This window comes from Aotus nancymaae, unplaced genomic scaffold (genome assembly GCF_030222135.1).
Source record: "Aotus nancymaae isolate 86718 unplaced genomic scaffold, 86718_ANA_hifiasm-v0.15.2.pri h1tg000011l, whole genome shotgun sequence".
Taxonomy (NCBI): Eukaryota; Metazoa; Chordata; class Mammalia; order Primates; family Aotidae; genus Aotus; species Aotus nancymaae.
The window spans coordinates 71,581,057-71,608,251 of record NW_026988422.1 but is presented as its reverse complement, the minus strand read 5'-3'; the positions used below and the strand labels follow the sequence as shown (position 1 = coordinate 71,608,251).

At 44.1% G+C, this 27,195-nt stretch overlaps 1 protein-coding gene across 1 annotated transcript in view; it reads left to right on the top strand.

Moving 5' to 3' along the window:
- Window positions 1–26,002, top strand: part of KCNK10 (potassium two pore domain channel subfamily K member 10) — a 135,306-nt gene extending 109,304 nt beyond the window's left edge. Inside the window, exons 5-7 of the mRNA XM_012476907.2 lie at window positions 18,432–18,618; window positions 23,337–23,479; window positions 25,270–26,002. Of these exons, the coding sequence (XP_012332330.1) occupies window positions 18,432–18,618; window positions 23,337–23,479; window positions 25,270–25,890 (951 nt within the window). The 3' untranslated portion in view covers window positions 25,891–26,002. The remainder of the gene's footprint in view (window positions 1–18,431; window positions 18,619–23,336; window positions 23,480–25,269) is intronic.
- Window positions 26,003–27,195: the final 1,193 nt, after the last annotated feature.

The window sequence follows — 27,195 nt, the reverse complement described above, 5'->3', positions numbered from 1 at the left end:
CCTTTTGGTTATTATGAATAATGCTGCTATGATCATGGGTGTATAAATATCTGTTCGAGTTCGTTTTTAATTATTTTGGACATAATAATTGTTGAGTCACATGATAATTACACATTTAATTTTTCTGAGGAACTGCCACACTGGTTTCCACGGTGGCTGCACCATTTCACATTCCCACTAGCAACGCACAGGCGTCTGTCTCTCCCCTTCCTCACCAACTCTTGCTTTTTTTCTGTTTTTCTTTTTTTTCTTTAACTTTTATAGGCCAAAATAACAGCGTTTGGTAAATTGCTGTCTAACTGCCTCTAAGTCCTGGCTGCTCCCATAGCTGCTGTTCTGCTACTTTGGGGGCTAAGTGGTGAGGCTGTGCCTTCAGCCTCGCTTCCCTCCTGCACCTGCCCTCCCTCCCTACCCTCACCTCCCGCTGTGTCCCCGTGCATCTTCCTGTCCCACTCCTCAGCCTGGGCCCTGTGCGCAGAGCTGGCGGGAGGGTGGGTGGCTCAGTGTCAGGCTGACTAGGGCCTCTGAGTGAGGATGACACCCAGTTTCCACCAGACCTTTTTGCTACTCTGAAATCCTTTTATTTACCCAATCATGATTCACTTTCCTGTTCTCCACTGTGGCTGCTCCTTCATGCTCCTTGCTAGGTCAATTTAATAAACAATTATCAAATAACACTTTTTTGTGTTCTCAACACTATGTGGGTATGTGGCAGTAAACACGGGACAGTCCTTTCTCTTAGGAGAAAACAGCCATGCATCAAGATCAGTGTCCATAATACTGTGCAGAATGATACCAGGGCTAGGGCAGGCAGGCAGGCTCTGAAGTCACACCGCCTGGATGAATGATCCATGATCTGTCTTCTTCTAATCAGCTATGTGACCTCAGGCTGTGCTTCAGTTTTCTTATTTGAAAAATGAGGCCAATAATAGTTCCTGTCTTTTTTGGCACTTAGTTGATACTTGAGAGCAGTGCCTGCTGCATAGCCTCAATCAATGCTATTCACCATTATTATAGCACTCTGTTAGCTATGGGAGCCCAGAGGAGGGACTTGTGAGTTCTAGCTTGTATATCTGACATCACACAAGCGCCCTGTCTTGTCTTGCCATGGATTATTCTGCTCAAGTAAAGCATAAGGGCCTTGAAGCTGAATGTTACTGTGCCTTTCTTGACCTGTAGCCCTATAGGACCTGCTCGGCGCTAAATGCTTTGGAGGTGTTCAGTAAATATTTATTGATTGTGAATTGATTAGAGAGGAGAGAGACATGAACCAGGTTTCTTTCCAAGCACCCAGGATGTGTAAGATTCGCAAATGAAGAAGAGATGCTTGCTGATGCTGCCCTCTGTTCTACTCTTCCTGGAAATGGGCATGGAGGTGGGTGGGGCTGGAGGAGTGCAGGGGGCCCCAGAAAGGGCAGGGACAGAGAGAAAGAAACTCATGGACAACAGGGTCTATATCTGGGATAAGACCTCAACCATCAGTCATGGCTCTCTCTGGGAGGAGAAGATGCGTTGGCCAAGATTCAGTAAGCCCTTTCGAAAGGCAAATAGCACAAGAAAGAGTGCGGACGGCAGGTTGGTTGGCTTCTCTGGGGCTCCCCCCAGGGGGTGCCCTTGCCATTTTGTCTGCTTGAAGGAGGCAGGTTGTCTTCTCCGACCTCGGCCGCACTTCACTGGCTGCAACTGTTCATGCAGATGTGTCCATGTGATCATACCACATACGTAGATTTTCGTAAAAAAAGAAGAAAAAATCCAAGAATGAATAGGAATTTATTTTAGCTACATGCTGACTGCCTCTCAGCTTGCCCATGCTCTCACTAGATCTTGAACACATGGGCCAGTTTGTATTTTTATAAAAATGCATCAAAGTGTTACTGAAAGATCCTGAAGGAAGACTAAAGTTTCCTCCCAAAAGTTGCCTGGCCCTTTAAATACCAACAAGGGATCCTTGGAAGATGGGTTTTACTGAGCTCAAACGCTGTCTCTTCTGTTTAGATACTGTGTTATTTCACCATTTCCCCCTCAGACTGAGTGATGTTTCCTTCATTACGTTTTTCCATTCCTTGGCAGAAATGAATTTCACCGTAAACAACATCAGTGGTCTTTCTATGTGAGCCTGGGGAATGGCTGAAATAACTAATACTAAATTATTATTATTAATATTTGTCTATCCACTGCCCACCCCCAGGTCCCCTCTCACTCCCAAGTAGTCACAAATGAGTGTATCGGGCATCTCGTCTCAGTTGTCAGGACTGTCCCTTCTAATTCTAAACTGCTTTGCAAATTTGCTTGAGCAATTAGTATCAGGGACAGATATCATGCAGTTAAAATAAAAGGGAATTTATGTACAATTTAAAGAATCGATTATAGAGAATTTTCATGTGATTTTTTTAAAAAAATAAATTTTGCTGTGTACTGTAACAGAGTTGGCACCAGAGCTAACAAAAAAAGCAAGTATCAACATTTAAAATGCGGTACGTGACACATAAATGCCATATGGTGTTCTTGCAGTGTTATTACCACTTTCTTTCTGATATTCATCGTTTTTCTGACATTGCTGTCTTCTCCTTGACTCTGCCACTCTTCAGAAAATCTCAATTGTCCCGAGCCCTTTAATTCTGTATTTATATTAGGTGTCCCTCTCTTTTACCTACCCTTTGGAGGCTTATCAGCCTTTTCCCCAAGGAAGAGGAGGAAGAGGACCTGTCCAGATGGCTGCATAAATGTGTGACACCTGCTTCCGTGAGCCACTATTGGAAGAGTTTAAGAGTTGATGGGATTGTCCCCTGCCTAGAAAATGGGCACACATTTGCTTCCCATCTCCTTTCTATTTTTAAAAAATGATCATATGCCTTTAATAATATTTCTAGAAATGGCTTGAGTTCAAATTATTTTCTATTTTTAGGTAAATAAAAAAACAACCTACCAACCAAATTTTCTGAAAAGATTATATTGGTCAACATTTAAAAAGTTTGTCATAGTTAGTATTTCCTGAAGTAAGGCCTTGATGATTTGTTTGGGGAGAAATCTCTGCTTCACCACTGGAAATTCAAAGGACCTATGCGTTTGCACTGAATGTGCCACACTCTTTCATCTCCAGACTTTTGCGTGTGTTATTTTTGAAGCAATGTCTCTACCCTCCTCCTGGTCTCAGCTCAAATGTCAGTTCCTCGGGGAGTTTTTGCTGACTTCTAAATGAGGTCAATGCCCACCCCCCAGTAGCATCCTGTGCTCCCCTAGAATAACATTCATCTCACTATATTGGAGGTATGTGCTTGATGCTGAGCATCCCCATCAACCTATGAGCTATATGAGGTCGGGTCCCATCTGCTGGCTCACCACTGCATCTCCAGGTGCCACCAGGTGCTAGCACAGGGCCTGGCACCCAGAGAATACTTAAGCTGTCCTTGATGAATCAATGAATGAACACTGCTTGACATAAGCTTATACATCTTGATATAGGAAATAACCTGAAGCTAGACTAGGTGCCAGCTACTTGAGAGGCTGAGGCAGGAGGATCAGCCCAGCCTGGGCAGCATAGTGAGACATTCCACAATCCCTCTTACGTTCTTAATCCCACACCACCTACCTCTAAAAAAAGAGAATGACCTTGAAAACAAAAGTAGTATTGTATGCAAATAAATGGCACTGGGGAAAGAAAAGGTCTTAGTCTTTGAAGTACAATTATTTTGAACAAAAGATGGGTCTGCAGGGGAGCTGCTCCCTGATAATGCTATTGCCAATGGTATTCACATGTACAGGCACTTTTATCTCATCAGGCTATACCTAGAAGTGTAATTCTACAGATATATCAAGTCAACCTTCTTAAATACAATATACAATATACCTTCATCCAGTGGTTCTGAACCCTGTAATATCCGATATCTTTTTATAGCATATATTTATGAATGCTCCTTTACTACATTGAAATGAATTTCAGAGATAATGCACCTTGCCAATACAGGTAGTTTTGAAAAATTCAATGCAAATTTTCTCGCTACAATTTGAAGGAGAAATAAATGGAAAGTAATAAGTTTCAATAATAGGTTCTCAGTTATGAAACCCTAGGAGACCTGCTGAAGCAGTGAGCCTTGGCATCTTTAGGTAGAATGCAATGTCTCCAAATGCAGATTGGTTCAGGTATGTTGTGTTGGTGACTAAGATGTCACAAAGGACTTTTTCTCCAGTGGCGTAGTTTTCCAAAATAGAGAACAACTCTCAGCAAGCTTCCAGCTAGTCTATTAACATTAGAGTCAGATTCTTATAAAATTTGGTCTACTTTGAAAAGATGCAAACAATTTGTGTGTGTGTGTGTGTGTGTCTTTACGTGTAAAAGGGAGTTAGGTTCTTGGCTCAGATAATTGTAGACATGAGTTTTCTCAGTGGGACATTCAAAACTCACGTTAAATGTGGGATCGTTCTGTGATTTGTGGCACTGACTCTTGTATTGCAGGACGTCTGAACATCTTTGAACTCCTCCCACTATATACCAAGAGTGCCCCTCCAGTTATGACAACCACAAACACCCTGACAAGTTTACAGACCACCTCCTAGGGTGTTATGATCTAAAAAGGGTTATTTAAAAAAATAATTCCAGGGAGCTCCCATGTAGCTTTCAATAATTTACATACCTAATTTCTATTCTCGTGTAAATGGTCATGTTCCAATAGTTAAGCCTCTTCCCTTGATGTATTTCCCATGCTATTAATATTCAATTCTATTCCACAGATATTTATTATGTGCATGTGTGTGTCTACATCCGTCTGCCTATATCTTTCTATGTTATATACCTTTACTAGCATTCCAAATGATAAAATCCTGTCAGTTTATCTTTTGCTGGGTGAATGGTTTTATTGTTTTTATAGAATATTTGCCTTAAACAATACTCTCATATTTTCTCAAGGTGCTAAAATAGAGGAGGCGGCTGTAGAAAAATTCAGTGTGCTGGGCACTTAGGACATTAAGATGAAGGAGCACACTGTGTAATAGGGAGACACATGGACGAACGGACAGACAGCGATGCAGGTTGAGCAGCGTTATGGACGGGACCGTGCAAGGGTGAAGGAACGTGGATAGCAGAGAGGAAGAAGTGGCAGCTCTAACCTGAACTGGACAGGGCTTCCCACAGGAGGTAATGTCAGAATTGTGTGTGAGGAATGGACAGGAGTCCGACAAGCATTGAAAAGGTGGAAGAACATCCTAGCAGTTGGAACAGCCCTTAAAAGGGCACAGGAGCTAAAAAGGAATGAGCTATGAAGCCATGAAAAGATGCAGAGGAATGCTAAATGCATATTGTTGCATGGAAGAGGCCAATCTGAAAAGGCTGCGTGCAGTATGGTTCCAACTGCATGATATTCTGGAAAAGGCAAAACTATGGAGACAGTTACAAAGAACCGTGATTGCCAGGGGCTTGGGGGAAGAGCGGTTTGAGTCGGTGGAGCACAGAGGATTTTTAGGGCAGGGAAGCTATTGTGTCCATTACTAAAATGGTGGATACATGTCATTGGACGTTTGTGCAAACCCATAGATTGTACAGCGCCAAGAGTGAACCGTAATATATACTATGGATTCTGGGTGATAGTGATTGTCAGTATAGGATCATTAGTTGTAACCAGTGCACCACTCTGGTTTGGGATGTTGATAGCGGGGAAGGCTGCGCATGTGTGGGGCGGGGGCTCTGTGGGAGATCTCTGTACCTTTCTTTCAATTTTGCTGTGAAGCTGAAATGGTTCTAAAAAAATCAAGTCTTAGAAAGGCACCGAACCATGAAATGGAGCAGTATTGGGGCACAAAACAATCGAGTCCCTCCAGAACTGCAAACTAACTGCTACTACGGACAAGAGAGAGGGGTCAGCAACTGCCTGGCTGCAGCGGGGGTAGAGGGGAGCTGGGGGCAATGGTGGATAGGGGTCCCTGACAGTTTCCTCAGGAAATGGGTTGCCACATTTTGGAGGAGGAGGAGGAGGAAGGAGAAGAGGAGGAGGAGGTGGTGGAGGAGGAGGAGGAGCGGCATGAGGCAGCAGGCAGGATGCATTTCTTGAACTGGATCAAGGCCAGGTCCTCACAGTTCTCCCACTGCCACCTTTGGCAAACGTTCTAGGATTCTGAAGGCTCAGACAAGGCTCATCTCTCTTACTTTACCATGGGGAATATCTCTTCCTCTTTTTCTCTTTTAGTTTTTCCTCCAAGGAAGGGTTGTCACTACTTTTCCAAAAGGAAGAACGATCAAGTGAATGATTTTCAAGGACACCATTCTGTTGTTTCTTGGGGGAATCACCGCCAATGTCATGATGCTCATTTTCTCCTTCCCTTTTCTTCTCCTTAGTCCTCTCCCTCTCCTTCTCTCTCACCTCTCCCCCTTTTCATTTTCTTTCATTACAAAGATTACGAAGAGAGTACATTGTCATGGGAGAGACTTTGGAAAATGCAGAGGAGTACAAAGAAGAAAGGAAAATCATGTAAATGTCCTTTGTCCAAAGAGATCCACCATTAACACTTGATAATTGTGCTTCTGAATCTTTTCTCTGAATATACATTTGGCCCCAATGCCTGGTGCTCCACTGGCTCCACAATACCCCTCCCGCCGGCTCCCCTGTCCAAGTTTCCCTGACCTCTGGTACTGGCAGGGGTTGTCACCATGTCCTGGCTACAGCCTGTGCCTTCCCTGTGTTGCTTAATCAGCTCCTTCTGAATTGCTGACCTCTGCTCTAATCACTGATCGATCATGACAGTATTGCTACCCACCTGCAGGTGACAGATCCTTCTGCCTCGGAAGTAGGGGGTGCTACCGTCCTGCTGTCCTGGAGCTGAGGGAGATGGACACCACCCATAAAACTATTCCCAGGAATAGATACAACACCTTCCAAACTGCAGCTGAGACCAGCTGTACTTTTTTTTTTTTTGAGACTGAGTTTCACTCTTGTTGCCCAGGCTGGAGTGCAGTGGTATGATCTCGACTCACCGCAACCTCCGCCTCCTGGGTTGAAGTGATTCTCCTGCCTCAGTCTCCCAAGTAGCTGGGATTACAGGCACCCACCACCATGCTTGGCTAATTTTGTATTTTTAGTAGAGACAGGCTTTCTCCATGTTGGTCAGGCTGGTCTCGAATTCCCAACTTCAGATGATTTGCCTGCCTCGGCCTCCCAAAGTGCTGGGATTACAGGCATGAGCCACTATGCCTGGTCCTCTTTTTAACAAGACTTTTTAAGATTTAGGAATGTCAGAGAGATATTACCCACAGCAGTTACATCACATCAGGTACAGTTCTGGCAGTTCTTGGAGCCAAGGATTTCAGGCCTGTCCCAGGGTGTCCAGTTGGGTTGTGTCCTTGACCTGTCTCCAAGTGGCTGAAGCCAGCTTGCCCTGACCTCCAGGAGTAGCTGTTGCAGGCAGGCAGCTTAGCTCAAAATGAGAGAGATTATGGCTAATTTAAACAAAAATGAAAAAAAAAATTAAAAACGATATTGGATAGCTACCAAATCCTTGGGATGGTTAGAAAACCAAACTTGGAAGGTGCTTTGTTAAGACCAATAACAAAATCACACCATGGAACTGGTCCTGGAAGAAGCCACTGCTGTGTCTGCCTGGGCACACACAGGGTGGTGGCACCTGGTTGCTGCTGCTAGAACCATCCTTGTGACTGCTCCTGGAGTGGGGCATACACCACCATTGGTACCACCAGCCCTGGAATGGCTTTCACACGGTCCCTGTTTCTTTATATAACATCCATGATATGTCTGCTCCTGCCTGCCCCACCCCACCTCCCATGGAAGCTCCCTGCTGATGCTTTCACTTCCATCTTGATCAAGGGCAAGTTTTACCTCCCATGCCCACCCCACTCAGGGTTCCATTTCCTCACCCTCTGTTGAAGGACTTAGGAGGATCCAGGACTCTTGAGAGGTGGGCTGTGCACAGGTAGTGGGACATTTGGTGCCGGCACCAGCAGAAAGCTCTGCATCTAATCTCTTCCTCTTGTCCCCCTGGCTCTCCAGACTGGATGTTTTGCTTCCGCCGGAAGACCCTAGGAAGACTTCATCTCTCCCACTATACTTTCGCTCAGGCTGAGTGGCCATTCCGCCTTCTCTCTGTCTCTGTTCTAACCTGGTCTTATCTAGTCTCTGAGATAGGAGAAAGTGGTTCTGTGAGGGTGCCTCTGAGAATCTCCACACCTCTCTTCAGAACAGTCTGGTCAGGGGGGTGCCAGTGAGAGGAAAGAGGAGGAGGAGAACACAGAGAACTCTCAGATGATGACTTCAAGACTTAACCCTGTTACATCTGCATGTGTGTGGTTCAAAGTCTGAATTATGTCTTTAAGGTTGGGAAAGCCTGGGTCATGTGCTTGTATCCTCATAGCAAGAGAGGCTGGGAAAGTCAGTAGGTGGTACATTGCATCTTCTATACTGGGAGAAGGTCTCTGTCTTTCACCAAACTAAAGAAGGATGTTCAAATTATTGGGGGGGAATAAAAAGAGTGACAAGGATCCTCTAACGTGGTCATGCCCTGTGATCACATTAGCTGTTTGGTCAAGCATGACAGTGGAGTGGCTTGGGTGACCTATGGCAGTATTGTTGATGATCATTTACCATACACTGCAGGCTGAGCATCACCAAGTTTGGTCCAGTTCCATTTTCTAATCTTTCTTCTAACATGGGGTGAACATTGGAAGGTCTGGAGGTCTTCTTTTGTGGCTTTTAGATTCTCAGTTTCTGGTCCTCTGAGAAGAACTGTTCAAACTGTTCACGCATATCTCTGCTAAACACTTTGCAGGAGCAATGTAATCTAGAACTGCATTTTAAAGAGAATATTCTTGTAAAGGAAATATTTTCTACAGAGATGCAACCCTAAGGGTGGGCCACTGTTGACTGCTTTATCTCATAGAGCAAGTGTCCCTGGAGTCACAGCCTTGGGATGCCTCCATCTGCTTTCATTTGCATAGCTAAACAGCCCAATCTCTTCACAAAAGGTAAATGTCTGCTTTATTCATTACATTAAGCTCCATGAAAGAGTTTGCATATAACTTAGTTATTTTAAGAGAAAAAAAATGTACCAATCAAAAGCCAGGACATTTATTATGCATGTTCAGCAATCAAAATAGGCTTCAGTGTAGTCCTTCTCAGCAAATCCAGTCTAATCAAGTTAAAGAGCAGTGCTACTCTTTAATAATCATACATGAATGATAGATGAACGAGCAAAGGAATCGTGTATGCATTTATTTGTCCACCACACACACTTGGAGCCTGGATTTCCTGGAGGTATTTGTATAAAACTTAGATGAGATGCAAAGAGGACAAGTCTCCTAGGATGTCAAGGTACCTGCCTTGGGTCATTCTGCTACGAGGCTTCCAATGGAAACTTCATCAGGAGTAGAAAATGGCCAGTGTACGTGAAGTCCAAGTTCACTGGCACCTCCTTAGCCTCCTTGCAGGGTATTTCTCTCCATCACTAATCCTTTGTTTTGGATCACTTGCAAGAACTCCCGTTACTATAAAGAGGGAATCTTGACGTATGGACAATAAACATGGAGACTGTTATAGGCAAACAGTTCGACAGTATCATTAGGTCCCCTTTTACACACTCTCACTCTGTGGGTTCTTTCCCCTTCACAACACATCTGATGTATCACAAGCTGTGATGAAATATTTCCTCGCATGATTGTTTAATGCTGGTCTCAGCTCCTACTAGCTCTGTGAGACTGGGGGCCATTTTGTTTAACTCATTGGTGAAGTCAGCTTACTCCCTGACAGAGAGTAGGTACATGATAAATACTGAAAAAGGAATGGACAAGTTATAGAGTTCAGCTTCATTCATAGCTTAAAAAATATGCAAAAGGAATTTTCTCACTTTTAGGTGCTTCTTCCCAGTTCCCTCAATGCAGGCCTTTCCAGTGTAGGGTTTATTTCTGCATGACTTTCTATAAAGTTGTATTTCCTTCTTATCTATCTTTTCGTTCCTCATCTAACTAGAAAGTTCATGCATATCCCTTTCTTGCTTCTCTCCATTTTCTTTTTATCTCTGAAACAATTAGCTACACACCTAGCTAGGAAGCCTTCTTATATCTCCAGAAAAATTGTAGAGCTCTCAAACCATTATTCCATCTCGTCCTTCTATACTCCGTCTCTACTAAAAATACAAAAATTAGCTGGGCGTGGTGGTGCACTCCTGTAATCTCAGCTACTTGGGAGGCTGAGGCATGAGAATCACTTGAACCTGGGAGGCAGAGGTTGCAGAGAGCCGAGATCATGCCACTGTACTCCAGCCTGGGCGACAGAGTGAGACTCCATCTCAAAAAAATTTGTAGTACCAGGACTGACGATAAAAAGATGATTATATGGTTTTTGAAAGAAACCAATAAACAGCATCCCCTCTTTCCCACCCAAATATGAACCAATGAGATAATAAGACAAAGGAGATGATAAATTGAAGTTTAACATTACTATATTCCCTTTATACTGCAGAATATGGCTTATATCTGTGGGAATATGAGTTTCCTAATACAGCCTCAGAATTAGATAGGCGATCACAAGGAGTACTTCTTCGGGGAAGCTTGTTTCCAAAAGGAAGAGGAGAGGAAGAGACTGAGTTCACAGTTTCCAGATCAGAATAAGAGCTGAGTGGCCATGTGTATTACAGCAGGTGGAACTCCCCATACAGGGAAAGGAGCACCAGGGTGGAAAATGAGCATTTATCCTACTAGAGGGATCTTGTGCCTTCACTACTATGCACTGCTTAACCAGTAAACTGTGACCTTAAGCCTTGTTAGCCAGTGGGAGAAGAGTGAGTCTACCTTCCAGCTGTCAGCATTGTTGCTGTAGTATTATTGTATGCTTCTGTTTGTGATGGTGGAGAGGGCATTTGAGATGGAGGCATTGTCCATCATGCTGGTAGGATAAATTTAGAATTTGGATAGGTGAGCAGCCAGGAGGGGCATCTTTTTGGGATTATCAGGAGTTACTCAGTTGGTGTGGCTCATCAGCAGGTACCCATCCTCCTTACTTTTCTACAGGCTTTTTCTTCCATACTTTGACCAAAGAGAAGCACTCTTCTTCAGTTAAGGATTTGTCTGGATGTTTTCTACATGCGTTGTGATCGCTTATGAGTTGTTCCTGCCTCTGAGGCATAGCTTCTGAATACTTGGCTAACAAAGATTTAAGGATTGTCCATTATAGTTGGCATGCTTTTATGTTCCACATGCAAGAGCTACAAGAATGTTCTTCTTTCCTTTCTTCTCTCCCAGGTGGTATATTTGGTCACCCGGGCTTCATTAGGTACTAAGCTTTGCCTTCAATATCTACCAGGGTAGGGCACCATGGACAGCGCCTCAAAGACTTTCAGCCAAAGGCTCAGATCTTCCCACTGGACTCTGTGCGCAAGAGGAAGGAACTTTTTCTTTTCTTTTTTTCCCTTTCTTCTCTCTCTCTTTTTCCTCCTTTCCTCCCTCCCTCCCTCTTTCCCTTGAACTGCCACATCTCTTGCAACTAGAATGGTCCCTGACATGTAAAGTTTTTAAATAATTACGTGCAGAATGAATTAAATGCAAAATCTTGTGTTCCAATAGTGTATTATCTTCAAATGTTAACAGCCACCAGTTTTTTAGAATAGAAAACTTCTGAAAATTTTAATTAAAGTCTTCCTGCAGTAAAACAGCTGAGTTTTTTTTTTCTTTTCCTTTTCTTATTTTTTTTGAGATGGAGTCTCTCTCTGTTGCCCAGGCTGGAGTGCAGTGGCGTGATCTTGGCTCACTGCAACCTCTGCCTCCCAGGTTCAAGCGATTCTCCCTGCCTTAGTTTCCTGAGTAGCTGGGATTACAGGTGCCTGCCACCAGGCCCAGCTAATTTTTGTATTTTTTAGTAGAGATGGGGTTTCTCCATGTTGGCCAGGCTGGTCTTGAACTCCTGACCTCAGGTGATCTGCCTGCCTCAGCCTCCCAAAGTGCTGGAATTATAGGTGTGAGCCACCATGCCCAGCCTGAGTTTTTACTATTTGTGAATTTTATTTTTCTTCCATCCCAGATGCACCTATGTTGGTAGTCTAGTGATAAAAACAATTTACCTGTATATACCAACATCTTTTTCAAAAACTTTTCATGGTGAAACCAGCAAAGTACTGAACTGGCCAGTCTGTCATAGGTGTCATGCAACATGACTGAGAGTCAGAAGCTGGATATGAACCTCTATTTTTTGGGGTAGCTATGATCCATTTGTGTGTTCAGTTTTTGAGTAGGACATTTTCAGTAGGCTTCATATAGGTTCCACTTCACTATTTTCACTGATGTGTGCTTAGAGTATCTCTGCCATGGAGATTTTAGGCAAACAGTGTTTAAAAGCTCTTCTCATAGTTTATAGAATTGCTAGTGCTACAAGGCCATTCATTGTGATGTTGAAATTATTAGTTATAAGTGAGCCTTCTAAAATAAATCTTGGAAGAAAATATGATATGAGAAAATAAAGTCTGCTGGGCATCGTGGCTCATGCCTGTAATCCCAGCACTTTGGGAGGCTGAGGTGGGTGGATCACGAGGTCAGAAATTTGAGACCAGCCTGGCCAATATGGTGAAACCCCATCTCTACTGAAAATACAAAAATTAGCCAGGCGTGGTGGTGTGTGCTTGTAGTCCCAGCTACTTGGGAGGCTGAGGCAGAAGAATCACTTGAACCTGGGAGGTGGAGGTTGCAGTGAGCTGAGATACTACCACTGCACTCCAGCCTGTAAAAAAAGAAAAGAAAATAAAGTCAATCCTTTTGCTAGGCAGTTCTAATTATCCTTCCATTTTGAGAGATTATCCTCAGTTCAGTTGTATTACTATGGTGATGTGTTTGCATTTCAACAAACCAAACCTACCTATAAACTGAGCTCTGCATGTTTAGCTTCTGTCCTAGGATTTTTATTTCAGTGTCTTTATTCTTGAGTAAAATCCTCAACATGCTGGCTAGAAATCACAACAAACAGATAATTTTCCAGCTTGACAAAACAATCTGGATTGTTAATCTCAGTATTCAAAAAAATTACATAAAAATGCAAACAAGGGGATTAAAGAGGGGATGAAAATCAAATGAAAAAATAGCCCACAAATGAATGGAAGTATACATGCTCTCCAAAATAACATTGTGGAAGTAAACAAAAACAGGCAGAGAATTATGCTTAATGAGAGTTGGACATGTGGCTTAGCCCTCTGAGGCCTAAAAGAAGTAAACACTTCCCGAATTGTTAGTCCATACCTCCCTCTCTCAAAGGAGAGCTCTTAGAACTGTCTCCCTCTCCTCCTTTTTATGAAGCTTACTTGGTCTTTGGAACAATTGCACATATAATTTTAACAACTAAATGAACGCTACAGGAGATGGATTTTGAGTACTTCAAAAATTGCTATAGTTTGTATCAATCAGATATGGGAGACAGTTTTGCAAAATACTGTTTTTGTAAAGAGAAAGGAAGAATATGTGCTCTATTCTAACCAATCAACAAAGTGTGAAAACACGATTTAGAGAGAAGTACACAACCATCCTATCAGTTCTACCCAAATATCACATCAGACCATCTCTTCCCTGATAACAGTTTTGTTAGCCTAAGGACACATTAGCTCAGTTAGATCTGGGCTCTCACAGAGCTTTCTGCTAGCTGCTCTGCTTACTGGTAAGTAAGCAATGCAATTTTGCCTAGCAACCCCTCCGTGGAAACACTGCTCCATTCTGTAAGCGGCAGGGGGATGTGGCAGGGAGGCGCGGAGAGCGAGGCTTGTGCCTCTCAGAATCCCTCTGCAGCTGGTTCCCGACATCGTAAACATTATCTGCAATTCTTGGCAGTTTCTGAAGAATGATGAAAAACGGGACGGGGAGGTGGCTGAGCCTGGGGTTTTGGGAGTAGGGTGGAATTAATTGTAAGCCAAATAAAAAAGCTTCCAAGATTACGAGCTGAGACTGTCTGAGAGCTCAATCCAGAGTTGGCACAGAGGAACCAAAGGAGAATGAGGATATTTTTTGTCATTGACGATGAGGTATGCAACATATCTAGGAAGGGACAACCAGCAGTGACCTCCTGAAGCTAAACAAAGATTATCTTAAGCCATACTTGAGGGAACATTCCTCAATGGCAAAGAGAAGCATTAAATCTGGGACTGTCTATGTCTAAGGAAAAATTTGAGCTTTTACATTAAAATTGCCTGTTAACAATCATTGAATATTAACCAGGCACTATGCTAAGCTTTTACACACTTGTTTAATCTTCCAAACAATCTGATAAGGTGGGGTTTCTTATCTCCATCTTATAGAGGAAAAAAACTAATGCACAGAGAGGTTGAGAAACATGCCTAAGGTCACTCAACTATTTAGCAGTGGGGATGGGATGTGTCTCAGGCAGTCTTTCCCTAGACTCTGTGTTTTTTTTTTTTTTTCTTTTTTTGAGATGGAGTCTTGCTTTGTCACCCAAGCTGGAGTGCAGTGGTACTATTTTGGTTCACTGAAACCTTTGCCTCCTGGATTTAAGTGATTCTCCTGCCTCAGCCTCCTGAGTAGTTTGGATTACAGGTGCCTGCCACCATGCTGGGCTAATTTTTGTATTTTTAGTAGAGACGGGGTTTCACCATATTGACTGGGCTGGTGTTGAACTCCTGACCTCAAGTGATGCACCCGCCTTGGCCTCCCAAAGTGCTGGGATTATAGGCATGAGCCACCACACCCAGCCAACTCCATGTTCTTAAACACTGCTCGGTTTTCTAGCAGTAGTGAACAGCACTAATGGGGATAAGAAAACTGAAGATCACCATACAGCACATGAGATGGTTTGTGATTCCATTGTGAAAGCCACAGTTTAAAATGTTCAATTAAGGCAACTTTTTTTTTTTTAAAATATCTAGAGGGCAGTAAAAACATGGGTATCCAGAGTAACAGATATTGCTAAAACCTTACGCCCACAGCACTTCTTTTTATAGCAAAGTATGGGTATACACATATTTTCATACACCTACACACACATACACATGCAAGACGTGTATTTCTTAAGTCCCTAAAATACCCTGATAATTAAATGCTCCAAACATTCTCTAAGCATCACCCTTGGATGTCTGGGAGAAGCAGACCCGGAACACACTTGCTGGCCTGGGCAATGAGTAGTGGTGAAATGTTTACCTTGCTGATAAACTCTCCAGTAGAGGATGCAATTAAGATGCCACAATCTAGCCTTTGTTATACATCTCCTTGTCTGCCATCAAACAAATCCACCCCTGTCCTTCCCCATCTTCCCTTCTGCCCATCTCCTGAAGTCCAGGAATGTCTCCAGCTTCCTACGTCCTTGCAGTCCTCTTCTGCCAACCTCAACCTCATTCAGATTGCAATTACATTCACATCTCAATTTATGACTTAACAAGCATCTCACAAACATTTAATTCACTTTAATTTCATTATGCGTTTGAGGAGGAAGATTTGTAGAGGGGGGAATGATGCTTCCATTGCCAGCAATTGGATTGACTTAATGATCTATGGTGAAATCTCCTTTTGGGCTTTGAACTTTTCATACATCTCTGCAGAAAAAAATCTAGGCTAATTAATTTCCTGGATTCTCAGAGGGGCTCACCTGCCTTTACAAAATCGTCCTGTAATAGCCAATATGGAAATTTATGAAATGGACAAAACATTCCCTGCAGTTCTCAGGTAATTTATCTTGTTATGACACTTTCATGTGTGAAAAAGTCATTATTTTCACATACAGTTTCAACTGTATCAGTAAATTATAATTTTTTTTCAAATGGTTTCTCTGAGGAGATTAGGAGGGTTTCTATATCAGAGTATGGATGAAATAATTTTTCCCTCTTCCCATTTTGTATACTAGATATCCTCTCAGGAGTTAGAAAAGTACTTCCTTTTTATAAGGAAAGATGGCATTTCTTTTTTTTTTTTTTTTTGAGACAGAGTTTCGCTCTTGTTACCCAGGTTGGAGTGCAATGGTGCGATCTCGGCTCACCGCAACCTCCGCCTCCTGGGTTCAGGCAATTCTCCTCCTTCAGCCTCCTGAGTAGCTGGGATTACAGGCACGCACCACCATGCCCAGCTAATTTATTGTATTGTAGAGACGGGGTTTCACCATGTTGACCAGGATAGTCTTGATCTCTTGACCTCGTGATCCACCCGCCTCGGCCTCCCAAAGTGCTGGGATTACAGGCGTGAGCCACCTTGCCCGGCCTGAAAGATGGCATTCCTTTAACTTTTCCTGGACAGGTCACCCAGGGACCATTTTTTTATTAGTCTTCCTTCACAGAAGGGACAGAGGACTGCCCATTTTCAGCAGGAGTTAGTCTGATTTCTTTTGTTAGGTGCAGACGACTTTGTTTGGCAACTTTCTATAGGCTGGTGAATTGCTGAATTACTTGAAAAGCTGTTTCCATTGTTAAGCACTGGACTGAGAATTAATTACATCAGAATTGTAATCTGGCTCTGCCTCTAATTAGTAGCATCATTTTATGCAAGTCCCTTATCGCCTCCTGGCTTCTGTTTTGCATGTGTAAAATGAAGTATATAATGCAAAGCTCTCTCTCTGCTTGGTGCAATGAAGAGGATGCAGATCTCTTGGTGTGGGTTTCCTATATTAATTGCCCCAAATGTGGTGTACCTTTGCAGAAAATTGATCTAGGCAATGTAGAAAGGCCATGCATTCTGGTGTTAAACACATTGTTCATATATGTATGCTGGTATATGTTACCAGGGCCCCCGATGACAGTCTCCAGCACCAATTCTGAGAGTTTTGAGGATTTTTCAGCTTAGAGTCAATTCCAGTGTTGCCTTTAGCACATCCAAAGAAAATACGACCAATGCTACCAGCCCTACTCCTGGGCTCCATTGGCATGATTCCTTTGCCCCACTATCAGTCTAATTCCCATTCCAGATCCTTTTTTTTTTAAGTGACCCAATGACTGACTCCTTCAGAAGCTGACATGAGATGAAATTTGTTTGCAGAGATGTATAAAAAGTTCAAAGCCCAAAAGGAGATTTCACCACAGATCATTAAGTCAATCTGATTGTCGTCCTACTACCTACCCATTTAGACAGGGACCCTGTTATGCTAACTCCTGTCCTGTCTCTTATGAGTGATACAGTCAACAGACATGATGACCACAGCACCAGCTCAGACAGGTGTGCTTTAAACCAAAGGTGTGTTATAAATGTACAGCCTCAGCAGGGAAAAGGGAGGGGATTGAAGAAACACACATATACTTGGCTAGAGTTGGTTACAATGAAGATGGGGATGGCTGTGTTTTCCTTTTCATCCAAACATTTTGGCCCAAATCGGGTAATTCTTTTCTAGCATACTCTCTTTGATGGAAGGGAAATGGTGCAAATCCATCACCACCATTGTGGAAAGAGCTCCAAATTCATTCTCACAAATGGAGGATCAGTAATACTACATGTCAAATAGCAGCAAGCCTTTCTGGGAAATCATTACATTTGCACCAGTGGGGAAGTTAGAATCAGTATTTGGGCTGCAGTCATGGAACCATTCAAGAAACATTCAAAGAATCGGCTAAGCAGGCTTTTTGTTTGTTTGTTTGACCTGGTGTTCACAAACAGGCTTCAAGGAGCCTGAGAGCCCCCTAGACTACTTGAAAACTTCTGTATGGGCATTTTTTAATTGGAAAGAGTTAACATCGTTCATCAAATTTCCTCCAAGCAGCCAATGACCAGAAAAAGGTTAGAAGTCACTGACTTCAATCATTGTGGAAGACAGTGTGGCGATTCCTCAAGGACCTTGAAATAGAAATTCCATTTGACCCAGCAATCCCATTACTGGGTATATATCCAAAGGATTATAAATTGTTCTATTATAAGGACACATGCACGCGAATGTTCACTGCAGCACTGTTTACAATAGCAAAGACCTGGAACCAACCCAAATGCCCATCGATGATAGACTGGACAAGGAAAATGTGGCACATATACACCATGGAATACTATGCATCCATAAAAAACGATGAGTTTGTGTCCTTTCTAGGGACATGGATGAACCTGGAAATCATCATTCTCAGCAAACTGACACAAGAACAGAAAATCAAACACTGCATGTTCTCACTCATAGGCGGGTGTTGAACAATGAGAACACATGGACACAGGGAGGGGAGCATCACACACTGGGGTCTGTTGGGGGGAACTAGGGGAGGGACAGTGGGGAGTGGGGAGTTGTGGGGGGACAACATGGGGAGAAATGGCAGATGTAGGTGAAGGGGAGGAAGGCAGCAAATCACACTGCCATGTGTGTACCTATGCAACAATCTTGCATGTTCTTCACATGTAACCCCCAAACCTAAAATGCAGTAAAATATATATTAAAAAAAAAAGAAGGCACTAAATCAACTTTAAAAAAAATTACTGACACAGTACCTTTTTCTGTACATCTGTACCCTGAATCCAGGGTGATGCCACTGACTTGCCTGTCTTTCTCTTTGGCTCTTCCTAGAAAAAGCAAGTGAGTCAGACCAAGATCCGGGTCATCTCAACCATCCTGTTCATCTTGGCCGGCTGCATTGTGTTTGTGACGATCCCTGCTGTCATCTTTAAGTACATCGAGGGCTGGACCGCCTTGGAGTCCATTTACTTTGTGGTGGTCACTCTGACCACGGTGGGCTTTGGTGATTTTGTGGCAGGTAAGTACCCTGGGCATCCCAGGCACCGGGGCTCTGGTGGGGAAAATAATCTGTTGGCTGTGCTTTTCACAGTCGATAAAAGATGTTGCAGAAGAAGCAAATGAAGATGACTCAGTGTCTGTACGGCTGTGACAAGGCTCATTTCAGATCCCTAGTCCTATGTGATATAAACACCATAGGTTTTTTCTGCCATGAAAAGAAAGCCAACACTTTCCTTCTCCGAATGCTTATTTCCCTTATCATTACATGAATTATGCAAGACTAAAGTGAATTTCTCATTGGATCTTGGGCTTCTGAATTGTATTAAACCTCAGAAATCAAATAATAAAGGCTGTGCTAGGATGTGGCACATAGGAAACCCGGATGAGATTAGCATAGAATTTGGTCTGCAGTGACCTGCAGGTTCAGCTTCCTGACTCCCAGGTGAGAGCCATCGTCTTTGCAAAAGTTGGGCTGGGCATGCCTAGATACAAGACTGAGGACTTCGGTGACTATAGGGAGCTGAGAACTGCCCAGAGGGAATGTAAGCTCATGGATTCTGCAGGAGCATATATACAAGCAGTAGCCTTCCTTATAAAAATAAATGTGGATGAGCTATGTTTAAGGAAATGAAAAAAGTCACCATGAATTCCATCTAGGGCCAGGGAACTTGCAAATGAGATTTCGTTTTATATGTGCGCCAGTTTCCCAACGTGTAGGAGAAAGGTACGGATAGAAAGAAGAGGCCATCCTTCTCTTTTTCTAATGGGATAGTTCTAGGTGTTCAGAAGTGATCAATTTCTACTACAAGAAGTGAACACTTTGATCAAACAACTCTATCATCTATCACAAGTTTGAAATGTCTGGGTGGAGAGTGTGTGTGTGTGTGTGTTTCCTTTACCAGTTCCTGGTTAAGCGGCAGCCTGAGATGAGCCCTAAGCAGACTGTTTTTGTTTCTGTTTTTGTTTTTTGAGACAGGGTCTCGCTCTGTTGCTGGGGTTGGAGTGCAGTGGTGTGATCATGGCTCTCCGCAGCCTCGACCTCGGGCTCAAGCAATCCTCCCACCTCAGCCTCCTGAGTAACTGGAACTACAGGCGTGTGCCACCGCGCCTGGCTATTTTTTATTTTTATTTTTGTATTTTTCATAGAGATGGGATTTAGCCATGTTGCCCAGGCTGGTCTTGATCTCTTGGGCTCAAGTGATCGGCCTGCCAAAGTGCTGGGATTACAGGTGTGAGCCACTGCACCTGGCCAGACTGTTCTTGTTTGGCGTGTGATCCCGGCAGTCTTGCTTTCTCCATGGAGTCCTGTGCACATCAGGGGGAGTGGGCCCTGGTCTCTGGGAGTCTGATAAACAGGAAATTCTGGAAAAGATGCTGAAGGTTCATCAATAGGGGTGCGGGTGCCCCCCTGTTAATTTTATAATACAAATAACCGGCAGAGTGGTTTTGTAGCTAGCTCTTCCAATTGGGCAGACAAAGACTGAAGTTCACTTTGTAGAAATAGTAGGGCTTTTCTTTCCTTCCTTTTTATTGGTTAAGGACTAAGAATTGCAAAGTGACTAAAATTTAGTTTTTTTGACTTTTGACTAAAAATCGATTTTTAGTCAATGTGACTAAAATCATTTACAGAAAGCCTGGTGTCTGGGACTCTACCAGTTTTTCCTTATGCACAGTGCTCAGCCACGGATGTCTAGTTAGTAGCCTCAAGCTCCGAAGAGATACCACACAGAGAAACTGAGAAAAGTAAGAGGAGCAGTTAGATGTGTATTCCAGTTAATTCCTTAGCATTATCCGTAGCCGGTCTGTGGGAAAACTCAGTGGTGGTTCCAATCTAAGATAAACACATGTAGTGGCAGCTGGAGTTTTGAACTATTTCCCAAATGTCCTTAAGTACCCAAAGCATAATCTGCAGTGGGTAGTGCTTTAGAGCTCTCTGGGATAGCGCTGGGCTGTCCCAAGGACTATCTTTAATAAGATGCTTGTGACAGACACAGATCTTTAACCAATGGCTCAGTTCAGTCTGTTAATCTGAGGCACAAACAGCAGACCCCTGGGAGTGAGTTTTTTTTTTAATTATGCCTTTTATTATTATGATTATTTTTGAGACAGAGTCTTGCTCTGTCACCAGGCTGGACTGCAGTGGCGCAATCTTGGCTCACTGCAACCTCCACCTCCCGCGTTCAAGTGATTCTCCTGCCTCAGCCTCCTGAGTAGCTGGGATTATAGGTACCTGCCACCATGCCTGGCTAATTTTTGTATTTTTAGTAGGGACGGGGTTTTACCATGATGGCCAGTTTGGTCTCAATCTCTTGACCTCATGATCCACCCACCTCGGCCTCCCGAAGTGCTGGGATTACAAGCTGAGCCACCGTGCTCAGCCTGCTCTTATCATTTATTATTATTATCTACATGGACTGAGCACTTAGTACAAACTAGCACTTTACCTTATCTTTACTTACCTAGTAAGGGCACAACCTACGTAGTCCCAGCCCTTGTCAGTGATTCAGAGCCATATTGCTTTGTCCTGAGGTTTCTGCAGACCATGGTCTCTTAAGTCACAGTGCTGGCTGGGCACAGTGGTGGCTCATGCCTGTAATCCCAGCACTTTGGGAGGCTGAGGCGGGTGGATCATGAGGTCAAGAGATCGAGACCGTCCTGGCCAACATGGTGAAACCCCATCTCCACTGAAAATACAAAAATTAGCTGGGTGTGGTGGCGCATGCCGGTAGTCTCAACTACTCAGGAGGCCGAGGCAGGAGAATGGCTTGAACCCAGGAGGTGGAGGTTGCAGTGAGCCGAGATTGCACCACTGCACTCCAGCCTGGCGACGGAGCAAGACTCCATCTTAAAAAAAAAAAAAAAAGAGTCACAGTGCCGACTGCAATTAGGCCAGGTCCCTTCTAAGCTCCAGTTTTCAGAGCTTACACAGACTGATCTTGAGAATGCATACCTTAAAAGACTGGAAGTTGTCACTATCTTTTGGTCTGTGTGTACTCCCAGACAGAGTTGTGAAATACTGCAAGAGTCTAAGAGTGATAGGGAAGGTTGCCCAATCATTGAAAAAAGATACGTTAACAAGAGTTGATGGTTGCTGTAATTTGACATAGTACCAACTCTACTAGAAATGGAATCAGAACATTGATCCTGCAGGATTGATTGCTGATTTATTCTGCAGCTGACTCATTTTAGGACAGCCTTACAGTATTTCGCAGCTCTGTCTGGGAGCACACACAGAACTCTGAATCCAGACCAGCCACTCATAAAGGGATACTTAGAAAGGTGTTGACTGCCTGGTTCATTGTTCCTTGTTCACTAGCGCACCCTAGTGACCATCTTTGTTGGATGATAGTGACTCACAAAGGTAAATACTTCCAGATAGCCCACAGGAGAAAGCTACAGATTTCTCTGGCATAGCACAGAAACCACAGAAATGAAATGAACCTCAAAAACCACTTACTGGTGCAGGAACTCAAATAGTATCCTAGAGCTCTAAAGATGCAGGAGAGAGTTGCCGGAAGGGAAAAACCAAAGGCAGCTGGATGGACCAAACCGAAGCGGTGCTCGGCACAGAGAAGTTGGAATTCTAATGTTAAGAAGTGGCAGTAGCTGTCCCAAGACCTCGTGGTGTGCTGGGCTCTGTCGCAGATTGCGTTTGGGGGTGTCAAGAGGAGCCACAGGCCACAGTTCCTGCCCGGCTGCCTTTGCTGTAAGACTCAGTGGTGCTAGGTGTGATTACAACTCTGGCCCAGTGGGAAAGTCTCTAATCACTCATCACCCAATGCCATGGTTACCAATCCATTGCTAATATCTGTTGTCTTAGAAACGATCACTGCCTTCTTTGTTAGGCAACAGCGTTTCCCAGAGAGAGATTGAGGCTGAAGTCCGTTATTTCCAGGAGCTTCTGCACTTCTTTGGGAGGGTGGGTTGGGCTTGCAACCTGTTTTGCATGGCCACCTCCAGCATCGCCTGTAGGAAGGTTAGAATAAATAAGCTAATTATTCAGAATAAATGACTGGTCCTTTCAATGGAACAGCCAATCAATGCAATCAGGCAACTGGCCAATTTGGTTTGATGGATTTTTACTGTAATCCTTATTTATAAAATAAAGGGATTGGCCTCAAAGGTCCCTTTTAGTTCTAGCTTATGGTGACTCTAATTACTCAGCCTAATTGACCCTTTGGAGTAGCGCTATGTAAACACCATTCCTCAGTTAGCATTAAATCACGATTGCTTGCATCAAAGTCCCAGTAATGCCATTTTACTTAATTTTACCTTCACACATCCATTTGTCTCCTGATAAATGGATGAGTGCTTAAGATGGAAATGGTTCCAAGAATTCCAAACCATAGCTGGTGATATAATGATATTTGATTTTTATTAAAATAAATTTTGTGATGTTTAAGAAAAAACAGTGAAAGCCATGTTCTCTTGTCCTGTAGTGCAGAGTCATTTTTCCTCCACGCTTAGGTTGAGCATAAATAGGTCAAGTTGGCCTATTTCTGGTATTAAGTTTAGTGGTCAAGAATCAAAAGAAGTAAAACCTCAAGTTAGGCTACTTTGGGAAAGGGACATGTATCCTCCTTGCCCTCTAACCCCGATCCACCTTGTACATAGCAAGCCTGACAGCCGCGTGTTAGATGATGATGGATGACGTCTTTGCTTCATGGACTGGAATGTGTGTTCTCTGCAAAGACCATGTGCTAGATCACGGTTAAAGTAACATTTGGTTGTTTTCAGGGGGAAACGCTGGCATCAATTATCGGGAGTGGTATAAGCCCCTAGTGTGGTTTTGGATCCTAGTCGGCCTTGCCTACTTTGCAGCTGTCCTCAGTATGATCGGAGACTGGCTACGGGTTCTGTCCAAAAAGACAAAAGAAGAGGTAGGACCCCTTCCTAACTCTATTAATGTTCCCTGAGAACAGATGAGCTTGTGTCCAGAATTGCCGGTCTCTGTCCTGTGGGCTGGAGTGTTTCTGGCTCAGCTGGGGGTGCTCCTAAGCTTCCTCATGTTGAATTATTCCCTCAAAGCCAAAGAGAATGGAATAGCAGTTATTTCTGGATTCTTTTTTTTATTTGTTTGTTTGGTAGGTGAGAAAATATGGTGATTCGTTTACCATTCCATAAATCCTGGAAAAACTAGTAAACAACAGCTGATTTTTTAAAAATGAAAATGAAAATAGTCAGCAGAGGTAGACACTGGCTGGGGGCGGGGTGGGCAGCCTGTCCTTCCAGTCTCAGGAACTGTGCAGAAATGCAGCTGAACGCCAAGAATCTTTCCTGATTCAGTAAGAAACTGAAATCGTCGAATAGTGGCCCCCCATGGGGCAGTGAACCCAAGGGGTCTTTTTCACTTATATTCCCTCTTGGTTGTTGCATCCATAGAGACAAATACAACCCTGTGGACAAATCCATGCGTGTAACTTTACGTGAAGGGAAGTAGAGGAAGACATAAGAAGGAAAGATAGATTTTGTGATTAAAAAATAAGTGTTTATGTAGCTCTCTTAGGAAGAGAGGAAAACAAAGGAGGAAGGCCAAGGAAGGAGGGGAAAAAAGAGCTAAAGAAAGGCAGGGAGATAAGAAAAACCAAAGAAATCAAGAGAGGGCCAGCCTCTGTGTGCTTCATTCTGTATAAAAGGCCCCAGGAGAAAGTTGCTGAATGGAGAGATTTCCCATATCATTTTCCTAGGCCCACATGCTAATTTTCCTGGCTTACATAAGTACTCACAATGCAATTTCCAGACTGATTCCCCAGTCAGCTAACTGACCTGCCGAAAATCATCTATAACAAAAGAGAAGGGAACAACATGAATATTGACTTTCCCGAATGCACACATTTGAGTTCCTCATTGGCACAGGGAAGCATGGGACTTGTACTGTCAGCCCTGTTGATTAAGCCAAGAAATTTGGTGCTGCTCCTCAGGCAGAGCTCCACTCTAAGGAGGCCTGTTCTGTGGGCTTTGGCAGAACAGGCCCTCTTCCTGCACCCTCACCTGGGGAAATGGGTTACCAGGTGCCCTGGAGCATCTTCTTAAACCAGGGAAAGCCCCACAGCACGAGGCCATAGCATGGCCTGGATAATTTGGCCAACCATCCTAGTTTCCTCAGGACTGAGGGAGTTCCTAGGACACAGGACTTTATTTTAAAATTGGTACAGCCCCAGGCTAACTGGGAAAGGTTGGTCACCCTGCCCGGATAGAATACCAGAAAGGCAGGGAGGGCAGAAGGCCTGCTGAACATCTGCTGTGCCCAGGAGTGAGTGAGGGGCATTTCCTCATCTCAGGTGAGCTAGATATGGTCACTCAAGTTTATGTTGGGGGAATAAGGCCATGCAATTGACAAAAGAGAACTGGAAGCCAGGCCTGCCCAACTCCACATTTTAACTTCTGCAGAACGCCGTACCCCTCTAAGTCACCATCTGCAAACCTTAGGCTTCTTGGGGTTCCCCACCACGTGTGCCTCCCTGAGCCACATTAGTCACTAGCCAGTTTGGGATGGGTGTCTGGGTGGCAGAAGTACTAGGGAGGAAGGTAGCATTTGCCCCTCCCCCTGGGGACGTGCTCCGTCACCTCCTGGCCTTCCTGTGGGAACGCCCGATGGCTGTGGGTGCTGGGAGGCCCGAGGCAGGGAGGCATTTGTCAGTGTGTTGTTGCTCTTCTGTCTCTTGGCTAGGTGGGTGAAATCAAGGCCCATGCGGCGGAGTGGAAGGCCAACGTCACGGCTGAGTTCCGGGAGACAAGGCGAAGGCTCAGCGTGGAGATCCACGATAAGCTGCAGCGGGCGGCCACCATCCGCAGTATGGAGCGCCGGCGGCTGGGTCTGGACCAGCGGGCTCACTCGCTGGACATGCTGTCCCCGGAGAAGCGCTCTGTCTTTGCCGCCCTGGACACGGGCCGCTTCAAGGCCTCGTCCCAGGAGAGCATCAACAACCGGCCTAACAACCTACGCCTGAAGGGGCCGGAGCAGCTGAACAAGCACGGGCAGGGCGCGTCCGAGGACAACATCATCAATAAGTTCGGGTCCACCTCCAGACTCACCAAGAGGAAAAACAAGGACCTCAAAAAGACCTTGCCCGAGGACGTTCAGAAAATCTACAAGACCTTCCGGAATTACTCCCTGGATGAGGAGAAGAAGGAGGAGGAGACGGAAAAGATGTGTAACTCGGACAACTCCAGCACAGCCATGCTGACGGACTGTATCCAGCAGCACGCTGAGATGGAGAACGGGATGATACCCACGGACACCAAAGACCGGGAGCTAGAGAACAACTCATTACTTGAAGACAGAAACTAAATGTGAAGGACATTGGTCTTGGACTGAGCGTTGTGTGTGTGTGTGTGTGTGTGTGTGTGTGTTTAATATTCACACTGAGACATGTGCCTTAAACAGACTTATTAGTCCAAAATTACATAGCATTGAAGAATATATTTCACTGTGCCATAAACAACTGAAAACTTGCTCTGCCAAAAGGAATCAAAGAACAAGAACATTTCAGATAGCAACCATGGGACGCACCGAGAGTGTCTGTGCATGTAGCCAGTTCTGGCTGTACATGTTAAGGGCGTTTCAGTGGCAGTGCCGTATCCCTGGGCAGTGCCACCTGGGCACACACATAGACAAGGGCAGCTATTCCTTAGACCAGCCTCCTGAAAGAAACAGGTGTCTTTTTGGTGGAGTTGTTAGTGATATGTGCACACGCAGAAGGGGACCTGGTTGGGGGTGAACTGGTTATGTGTAACAAGGGTTGGGGTTGACATTTTGATATGTTCTCTGAGCTGGAATTTTGATACACACCATTCAGTGCATAATACCTAGTCTTTTTATGCTCCCAATGAATGTCTGTGGGACCTGAGAGCGCCTGGAATTTGTTGGAAGCAGATCAGAGCACATGTATTAAAAGGTGCAATTGCTTTTCTCATGACAAAGGAAAAAAAATAATCACAAACACATCACACTGTGGATATCACCTTCACCAATGACAGAAGCCTGCTGAGTTTGGTCTGTCTCGCGGGGGTAGGTAGTCCACATGAACTGGCGAGCATTGGTGAAAACGCGACATCAGCCGCTGCGTGGTTAAAGGCCAGTCGTGCATTTTCCTCAGTGGGTGCAATGGTGACAATAAACTGATTTGGAAATGTCCATGTTCACTTTCCTAGTGGAACTTTGGTTATAACTTGTTTTGATAAGAGCGGGAGAAATACCAAAACAATTGCCTTGCATGATGCCAGTGGCTTGCTGTTCTGTCTAGCTGATCCTACATTTTTATAAAAATAGACATCCTGTGTTTCTGAGACGTACTGAGGAGGACCGTGGCATCTTTCCATCTCAGGGCTTTTTGTCCCTTGGGTGTCTTAGGGTAGACATAGTTATAAGATCCAATCTTGCTATCTCGAAACAAAAAGAAAATGTACCCCTTGTACAGTAAGCTTGAAATGTTTTGATTGCTTGCAGCATAAGTGCCATTAATTCCGTTTAACAATGATACTTAGAAATACTTAAACTATTTCGATTTACTTTTATGTTTGGGCAATCCTTTATTCTGAAAACGCCACTTCTTCTCCTTGCCTGTTTCTTCATCTCACATCGGTTATTCACTAA